This window comes from Aulonocara stuartgranti (genome assembly GCF_965226115.1).
Source record: "Aulonocara stuartgranti genome assembly, chromosome: 1".
In the NCBI taxonomy this organism is placed as follows: Eukaryota; Metazoa; Chordata; class Actinopteri; order Cichliformes; family Cichlidae; genus Aulonocara; species Aulonocara stuartgranti.
The window spans coordinates 12,677,459-12,693,845 of NC_138939.1; the positions used below are offsets into that span (position 1 = coordinate 12,677,459).

At 39.6% G+C, this 16,387-nt stretch overlaps 2 protein-coding genes across 7 annotated transcripts in view; one reads left to right on the forward strand and one right to left on the reverse strand.

Annotated features, from left to right (window-relative positions):
* LOC309709754 (FERM domain-containing protein 5-like) overlaps positions 1 to 9,384 on the reverse strand; it is an 82,584-nt gene extending 73,200 nt beyond the window's left edge. For 3 of the 4 annotated variants that reach the window (XR_014277593.1, XR_014277594.1, XM_082538573.1), the window contains exon 1: positions 8,601 to 9,268. Coding sequence is in view for 2 of the 4 variants with exons in the window: in XM_082538573.1 (XP_082394699.1) it covers positions 8,601 to 8,702 (102 nt within the window). In the remaining 2 variants the exon portion in view is untranslated. Of the gene's footprint in view, positions 1 to 8,600; positions 9,269 to 9,303 lie in introns of those variants that run through there. The other variant, XM_082538574.1, reaches the window with a different exon arrangement.
* Positions 9,351 to 14,693, forward strand: cry5 (cryptochrome circadian regulator 5). Of its 3 annotated transcripts, XM_082538606.1 has the most exons (12): positions 9,944 to 10,200; positions 10,495 to 10,535; positions 10,996 to 11,212; positions 11,316 to 11,510; positions 11,613 to 11,731; positions 11,871 to 12,025; positions 12,120 to 12,260; positions 12,475 to 12,642; positions 12,805 to 12,945; positions 13,121 to 13,272; positions 13,365 to 13,576; positions 13,680 to 14,693. In XM_082538606.1, the coding sequence occupies exons 3-12, from the start codon at positions 10,998 to 11,000 to the stop codon at positions 13,739 to 13,741; spliced, it is 1,560 nt and encodes a 519-aa protein (XP_082394732.1). In that variant the 5' UTR covers positions 9,944 to 10,200; positions 10,495 to 10,535; positions 10,996 to 10,997; the 3' UTR covers positions 13,742 to 14,693. The 3 variants fall into 3 exon arrangements, with proteins under 3 accessions (XP_082394734.1, XP_082394733.1, XP_082394732.1); XM_082538608.1 differs by lacking the exons at positions 9,944 to 10,200; positions 10,495 to 10,535 and adding an exon at positions 9,351 to 9,431; XM_082538607.1 differs by lacking the exon at positions 10,495 to 10,535 and having other exon boundaries at positions 9,941 to 10,200.
* Positions 14,694 to 16,387: the final 1,694 nt, after the last annotated feature.

Below are 16,387 nucleotides of genomic sequence, written 5' to 3' on the forward strand. Positions count from 1 at the left end.
AGAGTGAATCAATACCTGCTGTAGTTCAGTGTATGAAGACCATTTATAAACTTGCCAGTTTTACTATAGAACAATCTTTTAACACCAAATTGATATTTTTGAATGCCCCAGTGCCTTCTGGTCTCTTGTGAGAGATACTCAAAAATTTGTAATTTGCTATTTTTCTTATGTTCATTATTTTAGTGTGGAACCTTGATGAAGACACCATAATCAGTAGAGGCCCTTGCATGTATCCAAACACAATATTACAACGTCTACTCAAATTCTAGCAGAGTACACCAAGTGGAAAACAATACAAGTGGACAGAGACCACTTTGGAGATGACGGAAGCCTATTTCAATAATGCATTCACAATGCAAACAAGACAAGCTTCTTCCAAGTTGCGCATTTGGCTGCATTACAGCAATCCTAATTTCATTAGCGACTTATCCAGGGCTTGAGTTGGTGCCAGGTGACTGAGCCACTTAATCACAGTGATAAGGTACCTTTCCTTGCATCACTGCATTTCTATCATTCACCTAGCTTTCAATCACTAATACATACATATTCTGGTTCACAACAGGAATATTAAGTTAGAGCAAATGGCCCGCAATATTTAACTCCAAATATTAACTGCCTGACTGCTGGATGATATTTGCTCAACTGTATGTTATATTGAGCTTTGAGTGAATTACATAGCTTGTATTTTCATAGAATAATCTCATGAAATGTAACTCACTGGTTTGTGAGCTATTGGAGAATTGATTCTGCTGTTCTGTGTTGAGACACTGCTTATTACTAGTGCTAGACCGTGGCTGTTTAACCACACTCCTTGACTACATAATTCAAAGGCATCCAGGGCATAACTGCCAAACAACACGTAGATCCAAATAATCCCTGTATTTGTACACCTCTTTAATTACAGTGATTAATTCAGAAGAGTAAAGAAGCCGACACAGATACTCATGAGCTAAGGCTAAATCCAAACCAGAGTAACACTGTCAATATATTCTAGGACAAAAATAATAAAAGGCAAAAGACGCACATAAAGGAAACTGGTCAAGCAATAAAATTTGAAGTTAAATGTAAACTTATTCTTTTTAATGTATATTGCAGATCAACTGCAAGGTACCTGAAGCATCAAGGCATTGCAGATGGGAGGAAAATGTAATTCACAGTAGTGAATCAACAGTGTGTCTCACTTATTTTAACAGGTTTTAAAGATTAAATCCCTGTCCTATCATCTTATTGATTTGGACAATCATGCCTGTACTGTTGAATGGTCTGGATAAAATACTATTATTATTTTTTGTAATACTGAATGAAGAAACTATTCATCCTCGTATTGATTGGGATAGGGTGACTCAGCAGGTAGAGGGCATCTGCTTATTGCAGATTGGTGATTCGATCTATGCTCCTCCTCTTCACGAGCTGCCTTACATTAAGTACCCCAAATTACTCCCTTTGGTTAAGGCAATGCCTTGCATGGTAGCATGCCACCATCAATGTGTTTGTGGGTAAACTCAACCACAGGGGGCCACAAGTGAGTGTACTTCTAGCGCTCGAGCCTAGATAAATGAGAAAGGTTGTGTTAGGAATGACATCCGGCGTAAAATCACTACCAAATCAAACATGCAGATCATCAAGAATGTGATTTTCAGAAGGAGTGAGGGTCCAGAATGCAGGACGCAAAGGTGGGATTCAAAAAAATTAATGATGAGTCATTTATTAGGTTGAAAAATAATACAAATCTAAAACAGAGTCCAAGTAACAAAAATACAAAGAACAAGAACAAACAGGGAAAGAGGAAGGCAGGGAAACAATGCTACACAATAACACAAATATGTAGACTTACATTTGTAACTAGAAAGATGAGGTAATCAGAAAGAGCAAATATTGCTGGAGAAAACAAGGCGAACAGAAATCAAGATAACAAGAAAAGGGAGAAATAAAACTAAATACAGAGCACAAGAGGACACAAAGGACTACCAAAATAAAATAGGAAGCTACCAAAATATGAGCACAAACACAGCGACTGAGACAACCACAGGACATGAGGAACACAGAGGGAGCAGGAATCAAGGAAAACAAGGAATCAAATATGAATAATCAATTAACAATAAACAGAATTTCCTTAGTGAGCAAGAACAGACAACTCTAATAACAATAATAATGATGAAGAGTCTATAATCAATAAAATAAATAATAAACGATAAAGAATCTATACAAAACATAAGAAAACAAGACTTGAAAGTCTTGTAATAAGAAGAACTAAATTACAGTTTTTCTCAAATGTTAAAACACAAAAGCCAATCCTGTAACCCAAATGACCAGTAGTCTAAACACATTTACTAAATGTAGCCACCATATTCCAGTACCATAAACACATGTCACATGAAGACACAATTCACAAAACACAACCCTCTGTACTCATAAATCTAAACACATTTTTCCTTGCTAAAACACATGTTGCAAAACAACTCTGCTCATATCCTCAAATGAAAGCCCATGTGATGCAAAATGCTTGCCACAGTCACCAATCTTTGAACACAGGGAACACACCTGGCGTCATTCACTACACACAATGACTCAAAATTGAAGACACTTGTTGCTAATGCTGTACCCACATGTAAAAGCAAGTTCAGAGTGCACAGTATGCTGAAGGTTCCAAACAAACACAATGGATGAAGGCAGAGTCAGGGGAAGAGGAATTTGATGCAGAGGAGGGAGAAGAGCTGACCCTGGAAGAAGAGGAGCAGGCCAATGAGGAAGAGGAGTTCAAATGAGAGGAGGAAGAGGAGCGACCAACGAGGAAGAGGAGAAGGCCAACATGGGAGAGGAGAAGGTCCAGGAGGGAGAGCAAGACAACCTCGCACCATCATTATGGACGAGATGCGAGCAACAGCTCAGCGACATGATGCCGCACAGCGATTGTGGTGTGTGTGTGGTGTGAATAACGTAAATACACTTCACACCCTGTTCATGTTTTCAAGATTACTGTTGTGTGCAATAGATTCTGTTTTTGCATTGAGTTGTGTTACAGTAGTGTACGTACATGCAGGATTTTCTATAGATTTATACTACTCATATGAAACTCACAAATCTAAATGCCTAATCCTCTGCAGAGATCTACGACGATCCGTTACTGTATAGTTTCTAAAATATGCATTGGCAGTTATGGAACAAAGAACCTTCTCACAAATTGAGCATTGTGTTTTCAATTGTTTTGCTGTAGTGTGTAATGCTGTGTATAGTGTTTACAGTTTTGACAGCTTCGAGCTGCTCTCTTGGTGTGGGAGTTTGAGTTTTGCAGTGGGAAGGTGTGGTTGTGTTTATGTAGCTTTAGAGAAGGGTGTTGTGTTTGGACATTGGGGGACCTGGTGGTAACGTTTGTGACATGTGTTTTAGCATTTGAGAAAAACTGTAAAGGAAAAACTCTAAACAACAAACAAACTCAAATATAACACATGCTTAAACACAAATGAAAACTAAACCTTAAAAGAACTCAAAAACCTGCGTCCGAGACCCAAGGACCATAACACTGAGAAGTGGACAGATGAGATTAGGCAGGGGCCCCGTGGACTATGATGCTTGCAACATTGTGATCTGCAGTAAGACGCAGGTACCAGAGAGGACAAAGGTTCACAAGATGGTAGTGAGAGTATAGCTGTGAGATAATGGCACTAATAAAACATGGAAGGCACAGCTGGTGGTGGAACAGTCGAAGACGTTAAGGGTTTCATTGAGAGTGACCAGGATGGACAAGATTAAAAATGAGAAAGTTAGTGGGATAATTCAGGTTGAGCAGTTTGGAGCAAAAATTAGAAAGGCAAGGCTGAGATGGTTTGGACATGTGCAGATGAGAGATAGGGGACAAAGGATGTTGAATATGGAGCTTCCAGGCATGAGGAAAAAAGGAAGACCTCAGAGAAGATTAATGGATGCGGAGGACATCCAGAGGATTGGTGAGATAGAGGAGGATGCCAGGGATAGGATTAGATGAAGGCAGATGGTTCATTGTGGATACCCCTAAAGGAAACAGCAATAGAACTTGGTAAAGTGTATAAAATCATAAATCCAGTCGATTTATATTTGGCCAAAGATCACTAAGAATAAAAGGACTGGTTCCAGTAATACTAAAGCTTTCTCAGGTTATACAAGCTATACCTCTCCATATATACTGCCATTCAAAAGTTTGGACACACCTTGTTATTTAATGGTTTTTCTTTATTTTCATGACTATTTACATTGTAGATACTGTGACAGCCAGTGGTGTGGTCTCCCTTATCCTTGTCACATTCTTTGAGCCAGGTTGTGACAATACATACTGAGGGCATCAAAACTATTGATGAACTCATGTGGAATATGTAGTAAACAAAGTATGAAATAACTCAAAACATGTTTTATATTTTAGACTCTTCAAAGTAGCCACTCTCTGCTTTGTTGGCAGCACTGCAAACCTTTGGCCATCTCGCAATGAGCTTCATGATGTAGTCACCTGAAATGGTTTTGTCTTCACAGGTGTGCCTTTCCAGTTTTGAGACCACCAGTTGTGCCGTGCAGAAGTCAGGTTGGTACACAGCTGACAGCCCTATTAGTTAGAATTCATATTATGGCAAGAACCAATCAGCTAGGTAAAGAGAAACAACAGTCTATCATTACTTTAAGAACTTGCAAAAACTTGTGTCCCCAAGTGCAGTCGCAAAGCCATCAAGTGTTAGAGATTAGAGCCCAGATAAATGCCACATAGAGTTCCAGTAGCAGACACGTCTCTAGATCAACTGTTCAGAGGAGACTGCATGAATCAGGCCTTTATGGTCAAATAGCTGATTAAAAAAAAACTACTACTACTACTAAGGAAAAGCAATAAGCAGAAGAGATTTGGTTGAGCCCTGAAACACAAGGAATGATGTGATGGTGTGGGGATGCTTTGCTGGTGACATTGTTGGGGATTTCTCCAAAACTGAAGGCACACTGAACCAGCATGGCTATCACAGCATCCTGCAGTGATATGCCATCCCATTGGGTTTGCATTTAGTTTTAGGACATTGACCTCCAGGCTGTGTAAAGGCTCTTTGACCAAGAAGGAACATGATGGAGCGCTGTGCCAGATGGCCTGGTCTCCGCAGTCACATGGCCTAAACCCAATGGAGATAGTTTGGGATGAGATGGAGCGCAGAGCGAAGGCAAAAGGGCCAACAAGTGCTCAGGATCTCTGGGAACACCTTCAAGGTTGTTGGAAAACCATTTCAGGTGACAACCTCATGAAGCTCATCGAAAAAATGCCAAGACTGTGCAGTAATCAGAGAAAAGGGTGGCTATTTTGAAGAATCTAAAATATAAAACATGTTTAGAGTTATTTCACATTTTTTTCTTTACTACATAATTCTATGTGTTCATTCATAGTTTTGATGCCTTCAGTGAGAATCTACAAGGTAAACAGAAAAACCATTAAAGGAGGTGTGCCCAAACTTTTGACTGGTAGTGTAGCTATAGTCACTCTGAGCACAGTGTTTCTAAACAGCTGAATTCAGCTGAACCAATGTCTTTCTATCTTGGCTAAATCTAAAGTAAACCTTAAGCAGCCTGTGGAAAAGTGAATTTGACCTTTTAGCCTTTAAAGTAAGTCTCAACTGTAATGAAAAGGGGAACACTGGATTTATTACACAATGTAACTGAACATAAAATCCAATTAACTGCACAGCTCTATATGTCCATTAGGTTACTCCTTCTGCATGGCCATTTCTACCTTTAAATGCTGAAATTTTGCTTTTTCAAAACTATCTCAAAGTTTTCCTGATGGGGTTCATAAGCAACAGGTGGTCCCAGTCCTGATCCTGTGGTTACTGAACTTGATATTCTTTAAAATTTGGGGTTTTCAGCACCACCTTCCACCTTTTCATTACAGCAACCATTTACCTTCCTAATTTTTCCCTGCATAAACTGCTCAGTCATGAGCTGAGGCTTAAACATCTGTGGATGTGCGACGTCTGTGAATATTGTGAAGGGCAGTCTTGTCAGAACAGGACAGATGAGTGAACATGGTTCTCCGTTCTTCAGTCTGATTATACTGTAGGCAGGCCTGGCCAACTGACAGGCAAAGTTAGAAGTCCATGTTAAAACAACAGGACACCTTCACCTTCTCCTACTCCACTTTAGCTTGTCTTCACATTGAGAAATTCTCCCAATTATGGAGGTTGTATCTCCCATTGTTCCCAAAAGATGTTATTTCACTCTAACAGCAGCTGTTAAAGGTGTAGGCTAATTGAGCTAAATGGAGAATGTGACCACTGGGCCCCACGAGGACCCTTTATTCTGGGCCACCTCTGTAAGGTGGGCCAGGAAAGGACAGCTACCATCCACTCTCAATTTCCCTGAGCCCACAATTATGTCATCCTGCACTAAGGACACTGTAATGTCCTTTACTCCGATGCAAAATGAAGTGAACACCAGTGTCTATTTAGCTTTAGAGATGCTTTGTGTAAGACATAAAATAGAGTTTCCTAAATACTGCATTCACCCATTCGGATGTCAGCAAATAAATGGCATTGTTGTTGTGAATAATAGACGATTGATTAAGCCGATGATCCTATTTATGTCTCCATTTAGACCAGTTGTGCTTCATCAAGGGCCCCATAGTGTGAAATAATGGCGTATGTCATTATTTCCCATGCTGGAAATAATGACATACGCCAAAAGAGCGCTAATCCTTCTCAATACAAGCTCCACTAGAAATTAGGCATTCTGTCCCTGCTGTGTGGTTTCAGTTGCTTAAAGGATGGGATCAGCATATCTTGACAGCCAAACACTTTGAATCACACTCAGGGGAAGGAGCTGTTTAGAAGTCAAAGGGGAAAAAGTACAGGCTGAAACTAAAAGAAAGCACAAGGACACCATGTCGTCCCAACAAATGGTACATGGTGTTTTGCTTGTTAAACAGTAATGTTAAAACTCACTCAGGTAAATTGGCAAGCTGGTCAAAAGTCAATTCATCTACAAAGCACATCATTTTCTCTCAACAGTAATGTGTATTGAGCTATGAGGACAGCCTCAAAGTCATCTAAACGAGTACTCACCAACATGCTACACTAAAAAAACTGAATAATTTGAATGAAAAACATTCATGTTTCTCCCAACTTGTTGATAATGCTGATTTTTTTTACAGATAGGAAAAGACCTGACACTGACAAAATCCCCATTTTATCTGTCCCCTGAGCACCGCCACTTTAAGTTGTTACATGCTGAAAGCCTTGCTTTGCCTTTGCTGTCAGATCGTAGAAATGAGCAGGTGTTGATGGCCTTTCTCTGCTGTCATCTCTAATTCAGCACCGCTGGAAACTCTTCCAGTAAGAGGCATCAAACGCACCTCCAGCAAATCAAAGACCAGGTTAGACGACGCACAAATCATACTTTATAATGTATGCAGTAACACAAAAGACACAAACACACTTGATTTACAGAGGAGGTAGTGCACATTAATCACTTACTCTTATTCCTGCATTCACTCATTATAAACAAACTGCACTTATTGACTGCAATCATGTTTTGCCTTTATTCGTGCCAATTTATTTTATTTAAAGTAACTCAGACTAAAGGAAAATGTGATTTTTATTTTACTTACAATGTCAGTTAATGACACAAAAGTACACAATAGAAAGAAACTGGCTTCTGTTTTTTTACCTTTTCTATAAGATAAGATTTTCTGAGAAATAATTTTTGGAGCCATGTATTTGTCATTTATGTTCACATTTTTAAAAACTCAAACAATTTTTAGATCGTTAAGGTTTGTGCTGCAGAACTCTTTGAAAATGTAAATATGATACTCGTTATAGATTTGGAAAAGAATATTTCTGTGTTAAAGCTGACTCAGATATAAAAAACTTTCTAAATGGCTCAAAACAACAACCACAAATGCAAAAATGTATGTACATCCCTCTCATCACAAGTGCAGTTTACCAGCCAAACATGAGGTCAGTCTGAAGGTCAACCACCTTTGGGACTATGACACCTGAGTTGGTTACACTAACTATAAACATAATTAGTATATAAACATCTAACATTCTGTCATTCTATGATAAAACCAGACTGGCTGATGTAGCTAAAGAATCTAGAAATCCTGACTGTCTCTTCCACTGAAATCGTTCAAGATCAGATTATCCAGATTAGTTTTATAATGCATTCTAATCAATGCATGCAAAAAGCTGTCAAGAAACACAGCTCATGCTGATATTTTATTTTGTATTTATTTAACATTAGTGTATTCCTTCTGTTGGCATATAGAGTCATCTGGCCATCCTTGATATTTGCTACGCAATGCACGAACCACATGCGCTCATCATGGCATGTCCACACAGGTATCTCTCTGACGAAAGCCTAACATCCGCAGCTACACAATGACAGGCTGCACCATAAAACATACAATCAGGTGTAATGTGAAGATGATTGGACCTGCCGTAGATGACACCTCTATTAATCTGAATGTTTCCTGCAAGCATCACATTGAATGTGACGGGCGAGCGGTGAAAACGTCACTTTACCTGATCGCCACCCTGTTACGTGTCAAAAGCACGTCCTCCGCAACAAGGTGATTTGAGAAACAGGAAATGTTGGTCTCCACTGACCTGGATCGTGCAGGTGTACTCCGAGTCGTCCAGCAGCCTCACGGTGCAATTGCATTCCCTGTCCAGACTCCTGATGCTGCTGCTCATTAGTCGGCTCAGCATCTTCTCGATCGTCTGCGAACGGGACCACAGAGAGGTGCACACAGCACATACATACAAGTTTATGTTCTGAGGCGTTAACGGCGTCCCTGGTCTTTGCTCCAACACCTGGTCAGCGGCAGCGCGTGTGCAGACAGGCGGCGGTGGTGCATCGTTTTATTAGTGTGTGAGCGCGGACTGAGCGGGGTGCTGCGTTTCTCCAGTCAATGAGAAGTGGGAACACTGCTGTAACTGCTGCTGCTGCTCCTCTCTGGTCCGGTTAAACTGTCACCCCCTCACCACACCTTCTCCCCCCGTCTCCGCCGTTGCCATGCTGCTCTCAATGGTGCTGGGCGGGCTGGTTGATGAATGGCGAATCTGTCAGCCAACAGAGCGGGAACTGATGCTGCCTTCGCAGAGTTAAAAACAGAAGTCGAAATTCCGATAGGCTGCCGCAAGTCGTGACTAAATCCACATGGAATAATAACACAGCTTCACAAGTAAAACAACAGGCAGGTGCTTTGTCCTGTTTTAGAAGTTGCTCAGTTAATTCAAGGTGATAAACGAATAACTAACGCAATAAAAGAAGAAATGCGTCAGCTGAACATTCCCGAAACATACTTACGCTCAACGTCACACCTCACGTGCCAAATTTTCCAGTTAATTTATTATTGTGTGTGTTAAAATGGATATTTCCGACAGAACGTGAAGGCAACAGCATATTTTAGCATTCAATCCGCTTCACCTCCACAGGTTGGTTTCCAGTCTTTAATTATGTAGTCAGAGAGACGCATTGTTTATAGATGACGAAGCTGTTAAACTCAAATGCACTTTGTTTATCAGAAAGTAGAATATTTATGTATCTGTGTTTCTGCCAGGCTATTTTTAAATGACAAGTTATTTTTTGTTTATTATTTCCCTGCTTTTATGCCCGAGTGCGACCCAACATAATTCATTGGCATGCCTTGCTCACGAGCAGCGGAGGACAGGCGGTATTTATTATCCTACAACTGATCAGCTTATTGTACAGAGAAAGATCTCGGCTGGATGAGTTTGGACCAAACAGAAAACTGAAAACTCAAATTTCTTCAACCACGTCTCTCTCTGGGGGTGCTTAATGGTAATTACAATGGAGCAATGGGGGAAACAGGGCCCTAGTCCTTTGTATTGTGGCTGGATACGGTTTCCAAAATACTCCCAGTGGTAGGAAACGAGTGAACTACCACGTATTTTAGACCTGTTTCATGTCGTACACATTTACGGCCGGAATTTTAAAAAATAATCACGAAGCCACATATTTTTCTTACATAGTCGAAAAGAAACTCATCTGCCGTGACATTGTTTCACAATGCCGTGACCCGGATTCGAACCGGGGTTGCTGCGGCCACAACGCAGAGTACTAACCACTATACGATCACGGCGAGCTACGATGAGCTGACGGGTTTAGAGAGGCAAAAACGAGGTCTCTTTAGTAAACCCTCCCCGGAACTTTGTCAAAGTGGTGCTATTGTTAGTGATTGAGGTAAGCTTCAGATATATGATTTAAATAAGCAATATACACACATACATTGCACAACTTTTAATAATTATCGGCAGCAAATGGAGTTAGTGTGACATTATAAGAGCATAACTTCGGTTATTGTCTGCCCGACATTACCACCTGGTGGATAAACCGACAAACTGCTACAGCCGCACCACGTGTGGTTTTGCTAAGCCTCCTCGCTCTGGTTGGCTGCCCTTGCTGCAGACGTAACACGTCTTCCTGTTTTGTAACACTCTGAATGTGATTGTTACCAAACACTGAATTTTTCTACAGCAGTTGATCTGAATCGCGCAAAGTTGAAAAGCCCTAAGAAGGTAAAGTTTTTCTTTTTTTTGGCTTGAAATGTTTGAATGTTATTATATCCTGTAGTTATCATACCGTTGATTTATTGCATTGCATGTTAGTTGCAGTTTAGAGGTTTCTGCAGGTTCTGCCGCTGAAGTGTAAATTTAAGCGGATGCTCAGAACTTCCAAGGAATCATCATATTGTTTTGTGAAACGTAATGTTGTTTTGTTTGGTTTAAGATTTGTGCTGTATTTACCGTAGTTTTAAAGATCTTAACTCTTAGTCGTTTACATTTCTGAGGTTTCGTGTCTGTGTAAGGATGTGCTCTCCATTAACTGAAATTCATGAGGTGGAGAGGAGGAATGGATGTTAACCTACAGCATCAGTTCTTTTAAAATTTTAGTTTATGTGACGCGTTGACACAAGCTCACTGAAGATCATTAACTTGATGTTTTGGTGCCTTATGTTTGTGATTCACGTGTCCGCAGGTATGGCTCACACGTGTATTCACTGGTTCCGCAAGGGACTCAGGTTGCATGACAACCCAGCTTTGATGGCTGCTCTCAAGGACTGTAAGCAGCTGTACCCTGTGTTCATACTGGACCCTTACCTCCACAACAACGCGTGTGTGGGTATCAACCGCTGGAGGTTCCTCATTGGAGCGCTGAAGGACCTTGACGGAAGCCTCAGGAAGCTCAACTCTAGGTAGAGACACAGTCGACACTCAGCAACATTAAACACTTTTTAAAAAGTCAGACAGCTGCCATCAACCTATATTGTCATGTTATGGTATGTTTAATCTACTTAGGCTGTTTGTTGTGAGAGGGAAGCCAGAAGATGTGCTCCCCAAGTTATTCACCAAGTGGAAAGTAACCAGGCTGACCTATGAGTATGACACAGAGCCCTACAGCCTGCAGCGCGACAGCAAAGTGACGTCACTGGCCAAAGAACGTGGAGTTGAAGTCATCTACAAAGTCTCACACACTCTTTATAATATTGAAAGGTAAAAATCTTGCTGAGCATTTTCAGACAGGGGATTTTTTTTCTGTGCTACTTGTGTTGTCATTTCTTGACTGTGTGTTTGTTTGTTTTTTTGTCTTAATAGAATAATTGAGGAAAATAATGGAAAACCCCCACTTACCTATACCAAGTTGCAAGCAATAGCGAAGATGATTGGTCCCCCTAAGAGACCAATCCCTGCTCCAACCATGGACGATATGAAAGGTATCACAATACCAGAAAAACAGACTAGTGTTACTGAATTGTCAGACAAAGTTATTTGCAATGATGTATGGACATTTATCTAAAAAGCAAATGTCAACATTTAGAAGTGATTAGATTAAATCTATCCCCACTGTCAAAGATGTAAAGACACCATCCTCAGAAAACCACGAGAAGGAATATGGGATTCCTACACTGGAGGAGCTCGGCCTGGACACTGCTCCTCTTGGAGAGGATCTGTTTCCAGGAGGAGAACAGGAGGCTCTCAGGAGACTAGATGAACATATGAAAAGAACAGTAAATTAGATTCACATCTACATCCTGTTATTTGCAGGATTGTAACAACAGACATGCCTACATTCTCTGAAACATTTCTGTGTATGCCTTTCAGAAATGGGTCTGCACCTTTGAGAAGCCACAGACTTCTCCAAACTCTTTGAGCCCCAGTACAACTGTTCTCAGTCCCTATGTCACCTTTGGATGCTTATCAGTCAGAACCTTCTGGTGGAGACTCACAGAGGTGTATAGAGGGGTGAGTGATGCACTTTACATACAGATATTGTAGTTAATAATGGTAAGGAAAATTATGCTGTAGTATTGTTTAATACATTTCAACAGGAAAGAAACTGAATTAATCATTGCCACTTCAAATACTTTCCTTGTGTGATTCCTGTGGTGAGACACTGTACGTGCAATGTGCTTGTATTTGCAGTAATCTTTGTCTTTGACTTGTGTGATTTTTGCAGAATAAACACTCAGATCCTCCAGTTTCTCTGCATGGCCAGTTACTCTGGAGAGAGTTCTTCTACACAGCCAGTTTGGGCATTCCTAGCTTTAACAAGATGGAGGGTAACAGCGTGTGTACTCAGGTGGACTGGGACACAAACCCTGATTATCTAGCTGCTTGGAGAGAGGTATTGAGATTGAGTCCTTGAATGAAGTGTCTCTAGAGAAAATTGATGGTGCGAGAAGAGGAGTTTTCATGTTGATGTACTTATGCAATTGTTGTTAAATGTGGAGTAATCTAATTTTCTGTGTCATAGATGATTCATTGTTATTTCACACTCTCCTTAAAGGCTCGGACTGGTTACCCCTTCATTGATGCTATCATGACTCAGCTCAGGCAAGAGGGCTGGATCCACCACCTGGCCAGACATGCTGTTGCTTGTTTCCTTACTAGGGGAGACCTCTGGATCAGCTGGGAAGAAGGGCAGAAGGTCAGCTCGCAAAGGCTGCAGCTGCTAATATCACAAATATTACAATACTACTGCTACTAATAGTAATTATTATTAGCTATACACAACACTTGTGTTTTTTTTTTCTATCATGAGTCCAGCAGTACATATGCTAAATCAGTATGGTACCTGTAACATTTTCTCACTGCTCATGAAGGTGTTTGAGCAGCTTTTATTAGATGGCGACTGGGCTTTGAATGCTGGAAATTGGCAGTGGCTATCAGCGAGCACCTTCTTCCACCAGTATTTTAGGGTTTACTCTCCAGTGGCCTTCGGGAAGAAGACAGACAAAAATGGAGACTACATCAGGTAAGATCTATCAGCCAAACGTATTACCTAAACAATTCACATTCATTACATGTATCGTTTATAATGATTTAGCATTTCTCCTATGTTTACAGGAAGTACCTCCCTCTTCTGAAGAAGTTCCCAGCAGAATATATCTATGAACCTTGGAAAGCTCCACGCAGTATCCAGCAGGCAGCAGGATGTATTGTGGGTAAAGACTACCCACATCCCATTGTACAGCACGAAGTGATCAGCAAGAAAAATATTCAGAGGATGAAACTTGCTTATGCCAAGAGATCCCCAGAGTCACCTAGCAAAAGCAAAGGTACTGCAAGAAACATACAGGAGCATTATGTCCTTTTATATTAGTCATGCTTCAACTAAATTCTGTTTCTTCTTTTGTTTTTATTTCTTTGTTTTGCTCCAAGGTGTAAAGCGGAAGGCTCCATCCAACATTGAAATTATCAAGAAGAAAGCAAAAGTAAAGTAATTAGAAATCATGTTCACGTTTTGGTATCTTTCCAGTACTTTAGTTTTATCTCAGTCCACAGTTTTCTATATTGTGTTTTTATTGGGATTTTCATTGGTTATTTTTTTATATCATTATTATTGTTACTTTTTATGTTGTATTTATGTCAGTGTTTAAAAGTCCCTCTTGGATTTAAAAAAGGTCAGGTGAGAGACTGCACAGAGATTAGGTCATGTTTTCTAAAGGTTAATAACCTTGTGTCAAATTGTTATTATGTTACATAGGGAAAAAAATAAGCAGGTCTGAATGTCTCCATGTTAGAAGGGTGTAAAAATAGACTTAAGTTAAAAAACAAAATTAATGCAGACAGTAAATATGGTAGATATGCATTAACTTTAATGGTTCGGTCAGTTCGCCCACCATACAATTCAAGGAGCACATCAGAAAATAGTACATTAATTATAGACAATGAAAGAATGGTTCTAAAAAAATAGAAAATCAAGAAAAGTGGAAAATTTAAAGTTTTAAATATTGGATAAGATAATCCAACATCTCAGTTTGATTGACATCAGACATCAATTGTATTGTGTCAGTTTGTTGACATTTGCAAACAAACTGACACAATTTACACATGATTTGTTTATGAGTCAGATTGTATCACTGTCAAATAAGATTCTTGTTATATTAATAGTAAGCATACACTTCTGTCTTCTATCTGCTGCCATTAAAATAAAAAAATCTTACACTTAGAACTTGGACGTGACTACACAGAGGATTGTGTCCAATCGTACAGCTGTCTCATATACTCAAAACTAAGACAACTGTTTAGGTGAAATGATCTTTTCAGCTCATTTTATCAGCTTGCAAAGTTTTATGTCATTTCCATATCATTCAAAATTGTTGCTCTTTAATAAAATGTCAAAATGGAAAATTAATATTGTGTCTTAACTAATAAAATGTGTGGGTCCTAAAACTGCTAGGTCTATGTACTGTTATTCCCACTAGATGGCGCTGCAATACCTGAAGAAAAACTCAACTCAAGTACATGTATACAGAGAATATTCCCCCAAGTATATTCTTAAAAGTTATTTAAAGATTTAATCTGTTATGTGTTTTGGAACATTTGTAATGGAGTTAATTTAACTGTCATAAAAATGAGAAATAAATAAATAAATTTTTAGAGTATCTGTGGTCAGCACAGAACATCTGACCTTTTATATGTTAACTCTTTGCAGAAAAGAAACAGAAAGTAGAAGTGATCTGTTAATATTTTTGGTGAATAATATTGAATCTCAATTAATCTCAATGAATATTAAAAATAAAAACAATCAAATTTAATTTTATTTAATTTGATTCTAGCTACAATGTCATTTGTCTGCTTTCTATAAGGAATTCATTTTTCCAGCTTCCTCATTCCTAAAACTTTGCTTTCCTTTTTTTTTCTAAATGTAGCAATGAGCATCAGTTTTTTTTCTTATCAGGATTATGCTTGAGATGCAGTATTACATAAGGCCTGTTAATCAATTACTAATTGTGTCAGTGCACAATTGGTGAAAGTCAGTATGAACAGGGCTGTGCGACATAAAGGCAAAGATGTAAGTGAGTGTGTTTGGGGCACACAGCTGTTCTTGGAGCTCAAGTCTTCTCCTGTTTCTGCTTCCTTGGAGTTGACACTGGTGTGAATAACCAGAGGATGATGTCACAGGCTCAGTAGCAGGCCAGGCGGCCATACAAAGCCAAGCTCAGTTTCCACAGAGACCTGTCAAACATCAAAACAATCTGTTCTCTGACTGTGCATTAATGTACAAGGGTGTTTTGGGGTACACTTGGCATTGGGTCACTCTTCCGGTAAACTTTCATAGCAGAGCTCAGCAAGCCTGGGTGAACCGAAATCACCTATTCAACAATGTACCTGCATGCATTCCAACATTTTCTGATATTATGAAAATGTTTAGCCTTAATCCCAAAAAGAATAATTAATTTTCAATCAAAATTCCAAGAATAGCTGGCTCCTCCTGTTTGTCCGTGGGTGTACCCCTCTCCCCATGGGTCCACGTCGTCACCTCACCACTCAAACCATCTTGGATCTGGGAACTGTAACATCCCAGCTGAATTAGAACAGTGTGTTCCCATGCAGCTGGTGTTTCATGTAGCTGAAATAGTAGTGATTTATCTCAGGAGGCTGCTCCACAGGCAGCAACATGAAAGAGTTAATCCCCACTTTATGCAACAAATTTTTATGGCCATAATAATAGGACAGGGGCTCTCCAAGGTTCAAAAACGGTTCTTCTTTAGGTTACATTACAAAATAATATGAGTTCAATCTAACACTTGATTAGCAAAGCTCTCAATACAAGCTACTGCACGGTGGGTCAAGTGGGTCAGTGTAAGTTTACATCACCATTTTATGAGGATTACCACAACACCAGTGAACATGCCCGTCTGTTTATAGGCTTCAAAGCAGACAAATAACAGACATACATTTCTGTTGATCAATACAAAGGTACCAATATGGTTTTACATGACAAACTGCAGACCATCTATTCATAAACAAATGTTATAACTCTTAAATTGCAAAAAAAGTACATAAACAGTCATAACTATTTGTTAAAGACCAAAGGGTAACGTTCTTTGGTGGCCAAGTAAGACTAAGCTGAGGAAGAATAG